We start from the raw sequence: 6,014 nt of genomic DNA, 5'->3' as shown, positions 1-6,014 counted from the left end.
TCCCGTCCTGTTGGGGGAGGTAGAGCGGCGGGTCGATTCGTTCATCAATTGGTTCATCGCGTGACGCGCCGTGAACCCAGCGGCCCGGGTTTGACTCCTCGTCAGGGCTGACTCAACGTCGGTATACGGGCGACATCCAAACCTGCCCCGGGCCGTACCCCCCTCCCCTCTCCCCCCTGCCCCCCCCCCCCCTCCACCGCTTCCACCGCCTTCACCGAAGCCGGTGAAGTATGGTCAAACGGCTCCGGCGAGCAGCACGGTGTGTGGGGGGGGTGAGGTGGGGGGCCAGACTGTACAGTGAGGGAAACAAGTATTTGATCTTTCGATGTAAAGCTTTCGTGACTGCAGGGATTCATCTTCTTGGTTCTTTCGGTAAAGTCATGTAGAAGGGAAATAATAAAATAATAAAAATTAAACATAACAAAATAATTCTCACGACGTTTCGGCCACAACGCAAGCAGCTGTCCTGAGGTGAAGAACAGGTCTGTCATTCAGACGCTGTCTTTCTGAGCCATTCAGACGCTGTCTTTCCGACAGACCTGTTCTTCACCTGAGGACGGCTGCTTGCGTTGTGGCCGAAACGTCGTGAGAATTATTTTATTATGTTTTATTTTCATTATTTTATTATTTCCATTCTACGTGACTTTACCGAAAGAACCAAGAAGAAGTATTTGATCCCCTGCTGATTTTGTACGTTTGCCCACTGACAAAGAAATGATGAGTCTATAATTTTAATGGTAGGTTTATTTGAACGGTGAGGGACAGAATAACAACAACAAAAATCCAGAAAAACGCATGTCGAAAATGTTATAAATTGATTTGCATTTTAATGAGGGAAATAAGTATTTGACCCCTCTGCAAAACATGACTTAGTACTTGGTTGCAAAACCCTTGTTGGCAATCACAGAGGTCAGACGTTTTTTCTTGTAGTTGGCCACCAGGTTTGCACACATCTCAGGAGGGATTTTGTCCCACTCCTCTTTGCAGATCTTCGCCAAGTTGACGTCGTTTAGCGACAAAAAAAACGCGTCGAGCGAAAATCTTTTTCTCCCTCCCCCCCCGTAAATAATGTAATGACGACTAAAGTTTGTTGAACACGTCGGCTTTCGTGGCGGGTTGAACGACACATTTATACTGGTAGAAACGAAGTGAACCAGCCTACAATAGATTATATCGTCCGTCCGTCCGATGTCCGATTAGGTGTAGCAACATCGCCCCCTACTGCAAACACTTGGCAGGACCCTACAAAAACCTTTAGACTCAGTGACGCTTTCCTGGCTAAACAAGTGTAACATTCCCTTATTTTATAATTCCCTGAGATAGCTTTTAATTAAAACATTTAAATTAAAAATTAACTCACAGCGGCCTAAAGCCTACAGCTAGGCCTAAAGCCTAGAACTAGGCCTCAAACTCTCCCTTCGTATCGTACCCCCACGTGTGTGAAAGGGAGTTGATGTTTAACAATGTTACATTCCCTGATGTTTTTAAATAGAAACATTTACATTTAAAGCTTTTACATTAATAATTAAAACATTTAAATTAAAAATTAACTCACAGCGGCCTCAAGCCTACAGCTAGGCCTAAAGCCTAGAACTAGGCCTCAAACTCTCCCTTCGTATCGTCCGATTAGGTGTAGCAACATCGCCCCCTACTGCAAACACTTGGCAGGACACTACAAAAACCTTTACACTCAGTGAGGCTTTCCTGGCTAAACAAGTGTAATAATACATGATGTTTATATTCTTTGGTTATTCGTTCCTACCAGCCCACCCCGCAGGGACCTGTTATATTTCGCGCGATCTAACCCAAAACAAAACCTGTATTATGGTTTAACGTTTGGGCGATATCCGGTGCGCGACTTTGCCTGCTACTACCGTCGTACGCACGCGCGCGCTGAGATGGCGGGAGACGTATAACCAAGGGTAACGGCCGCCACCGCCGCCGTTACCCCGTCACTCTGTACCTCTCAGCCAAAGCAGCTCACCAAAGTACTTCCACGTTCTAAACGCACGCGCTATAACGTCACTCGCGTTCCGCGTGACGACCACGTGTGCTTCGCGTTCTAACCGCGCGCTATAACGGCACTCGTGTCCCGCGTTCTAACCGCGTGTGCGCTATAACGGCGCTCACATTCCGCGTGACGACCAAGTGTGCTTCTCGTTCTAACGGCGTGTGCTATAACGGCGCACGCGTCCCGCATTCTATCCGCGTGCCGCTCCACGTCGTGCGAAAAGCGTTGCCGAATGCCGGAACCGCAGCGACTAACGCGCGCCCCGGGCCCATCGCTCGCCTCGCGATCAAACGCCGCTCCCTCCTCCTCCCGCCCCGCGCCGTGCAGACGACGGCGACGTCGCCGCGGGGGCCTGGGACTCACGGTGGCGCCACCACCAGCACCACCCCCAGCAGCAGCAGCACCACGGCGGCGGTCATGACGGCGACGCGTACGGCGCCGTTCCCTCTTCCTCCTCTTCCTCCTCCTCGGCCGCCGCCGCCGCCGCCGTCGCCACGCCGGCGCCCTCGCACCGCACCGCTGCTCCGGACGGCGCCGCGGAGCCGGCCCGAGGGGGCACCAGGAGAACGTTCATCCGGTGGCGCGGCAACGGCGCGCGGCGCCCCATCCAGGATCACGACGACGACATCGACGTCGACCATGGCGTCATCGACGACGACGACGACGGAGAAGAAGACTGCAGCGGAGACGGTGCGGGGGCCCCGCAGCAGCAGCAGGAGCAGCAGCAGCAGCAGGAGCAGCAGCAGCAGCAGAGGCGGCCCTTCGTGTGCACGAGCTGCGGCAAGGCGTTCAGCAAGCTGGCGGTGCTGACGCTGCACACGCGCACCCACACGGGGGAGCGTCCGTACGTGTGCGCGCAGTGCGGACGCGCGTTCGCGCAGGCCTCCAGCCTCGGCTACCACCGGCGCACCCACACCGGCGAGAAGCCGTACGCCTGCGGGGGCTGCGCCTTCCGCTGCGCGCGATCCAGCAGCCTCATCCGGCACCAGCGGGTGTGCAGGCGGCGCAACAACAACGGCGGCGGCGATGATGATGGTATCGGCGGCATCGGCGGCATCATCGGCGGAATCGGCGACGACGGCGGTATCATCGGCGGTGGCGGCGGCATCATCGGAGGAATGCTACGCTACTGACGTTAGCGATTCGGCGCGCGGTTGGCTACGTACGGCGGTGCGAAAGAAGTTCTCCATGCGTAGCCTCGCGCAGAGACCCGTAGACTCGCACAGAGACCCATGGACTACTCGCACAGAGACCCATCGACTCGCACAGAGATCCATGGACTCGCACAGAGACCCATAGACTCACACAGAGACTCATAGACTCACACAGAGACCCATAGACTCACACAGAGATCCATCGACTCGCACAGAGACTCATAGACTCACACAGAGACTCATAGACTCACACAGAAGAACCATGGACTACTCACGCAGAGATCCATAGACTATTCACACAGATATCAATGGACTACTCGCACAGAGACCCATCGACTCGCACAGAGACCCATCGACTCGCACAGAGACCCATAGACTACTCACACAGAGACCCATAGACTCACACAGAAGAACCATGGACTACTCGCACAGAGACTCATAGACTCACACAGAGACTCATAGACTCGCACAGAGACCCTGAGTTTGTCACGTTACCCGTCGGTGGACACGCTGCAGGATGAGAGATTCCCAGAGCCGGGGCTCGAACCCAGAACTTTGAGAGGAGCTGATGCCGCTGCCGCTGATAACAAGACTCCCGGAGCACGAAGCCGGATTCTCCGCGGCACGAGGTCACAGCGAGCTGGTGTGGGACATCGACCCTCGCACCCCGATTGCCTGAGATTCCCAGAACCTAGGCCGTGAGCCTACCACGTAGCCTCCGAGACAGGCACCCGTTGTGGTTTATCCACTCCCTCGGGGCCCACGAAACTCGAGGACAAAATGTGACAACAATCGACAGCGCCAAGCGAATTTACTGGGCAGTTGCGAGACGTTAACTCCCTCGGCCGGTATGCACGAGGTCGTGGGTTCCATCCCGACAATGGCGATGCCTGCTGCTGCTGTATTTGGAGTTTGTTGGTGTCTCTCTCTCTCTCTCCCCGTGGTCGCGTGGATTTTTCTCCGGGTCCTTCGGTTGTTTTCCTTCCGCGTTGAGAATCGACGTGACGCGTTTAGATGATTTGGCTCCAGCTATCAGTCTCTCCACGCTTGTGATTAGCCTCGTCGCTTCCGAAGAAAGAGCTACAGAGCTCGGTTGGGGCCTTACCTGGTCAACTAAAAATAGTTTTGGTTTAGCACGCGGTCAAGGCGCCTCCAGGACACTTCTAAGGTCAGATTTCGATGTAAAGCTTTCGTGACTGCAGGGATTCATCTTCTTGGTTCTTTCGGTAAAGTCACGTAGAATGGAAATAATAAAATAATACAAATAAAACATAATAAAATAATTCTCACGACGTTTCGGCCACAACGCAAGCAGCCGTCCTCAGGTGAAGAACAGGTCTGTCGGAAAGACAGCATCTGAATATTCTAAATTCCTCTGTTGATATGCAAATTCCTTCGTCAAGGCGCCCTTCCTCCAACCCAGCTTAAATATACGCTGCCAAGCTTGGCGGTGCTCATTCGGACGCTGTCGTTTCGACAGACCTGTTCTTCACCTGAGGACGGCTGCTTACGTTGTGGCAGAAACGTCGTGAGAATTGTATTATGTTATTATGTTTTATTTTTATTATTTTATTTTTTCCCTTCTACGTGACTTTACCGAAAGAACCAAGAAGTTAGCCGCCGCCAACGGCCGTGTGGCAGTTTCCGGCGTCGATGACGGCGGGAGATTTTCCGTTGAGGGCCGCGGTAAAAGCCGGGGCGGTCGGGCGACCTCCGCCTGCGATCCGATCGTACGTCGCCCTTTGCGCCAGTTGGCAATCGGGGAGCGGCGAGAGGAAGATTGGCCCTCCGGATTTGTAACGAAAAGTACGAAAGGCCACATCCCCCGATACGTTTGTCCGACCGGTGATGATCTCGGGGTTAAATGCCACCCTCCGTCCTCCCCCGTTTCTTGGTGTCGCTGTGAAGTTGGGCCATTTACCCGAGATTCCAAAGGTTGTCAATAAGTGTCATAATGAAGGCGACGTGTTTCTGTTACAATTTGTATCTACGATCAGACGTGAACAAATACTCGTAACGTTTATATTTTTCCGCAAAAACAACGCGCAAAATAGTCGGCTTGATTCAACTTCTCATATTTAAAGACGTGTGCCCCCATCGGAAACCGCTCCATTTAAAGATTCCGTTGTTATTTTTTTATGAGAAAGAACTAAAATTAATTGACTTAAAAGTCTCTGAGGGGAAGCTCTCCTTTTACCATTTTCGAATTAATCAGATTTGAAGATCATGAAATGCGGATTTTTTCATTGGTAAATTATTTCAAAAGCAATAGAAAGAACCAATGGTTCTCGCTTGAACTTGATTCGCTGTTTAACGCTCCATCAAACGAAAAAAAATGCAATCTTATATCTTGACCGGTTCCTGAATTACACCTCGCACACACACGTTCATGGGGCGCTTAAAATCTAGATTTTGGAGCCTTTAGTCGAAAAATCTCAGATTTTCAGATTTTTCCGTTGGTGTCCTAAAAATAGACCTGTGCACCAAATGACGGCTTTCTGCCTTGTCGGCAAAGCACCCTAAAGCTTTTATTTGAGGAGACGACTAAGGTCTTTATTTATATATAGCAGATAATATATTAACTTTTTTTTCCTCTTTTCGGATCGATCGTTATCGACGGATGTGCCGAGAGACGCCTTTGGCAACCCTCGCTCACGCACCACTGCCAAGTCTTGCGGCATCATCACCACCACCGCCGCCACCACCACCACCACCAAATCATGTTTTTTTTCTCCCCCCCCACTCCCCTACGGTTCTAAACCCGCAGCTCTCGACATTGCCCCGACGGTATCGCGGCTTTCCAGAGATGCCCAGCGTGCCGTCCTCCTGCCTTCACGCGGACATCGGCA

General features: G+C 52.3%; 1 protein-coding gene across 1 annotated transcript in view; it reads left to right on the top strand.

Moving 5' to 3' along the window:
- Positions 1–5,219, top strand: part of LOC144734580 (uncharacterized) — a 13,380-nt gene extending 8,161 nt beyond the window's left edge. The window contains exon 6 of the mRNA XM_078616829.1: positions 2,339–5,219. Within this exon, the coding sequence (XP_078472955.1) occupies positions 2,339–3,144 (806 nt within the window). The 3' untranslated portion in view covers positions 3,145–5,219. The remainder of the gene's footprint in view (positions 1–2,338) is intronic.
- Positions 5,220–6,014: the final 795 nt, after the last annotated feature.

The sequence above is a fragment of the Lampetra planeri genome, chromosome 3, assembly GCF_965212315.1.
Source record: "Lampetra planeri chromosome 3, kcLamPlan1.2.h2, whole genome shotgun sequence".
In the NCBI taxonomy this organism is placed as follows: domain Eukaryota; kingdom Metazoa; phylum Chordata; class Hyperoartia; order Petromyzontiformes; family Petromyzontidae; genus Lampetra; species Lampetra planeri.
Note: the sequence above shows the minus strand (reverse complement) of the source record. Positions and strands in the feature narration are given on the sequence as shown.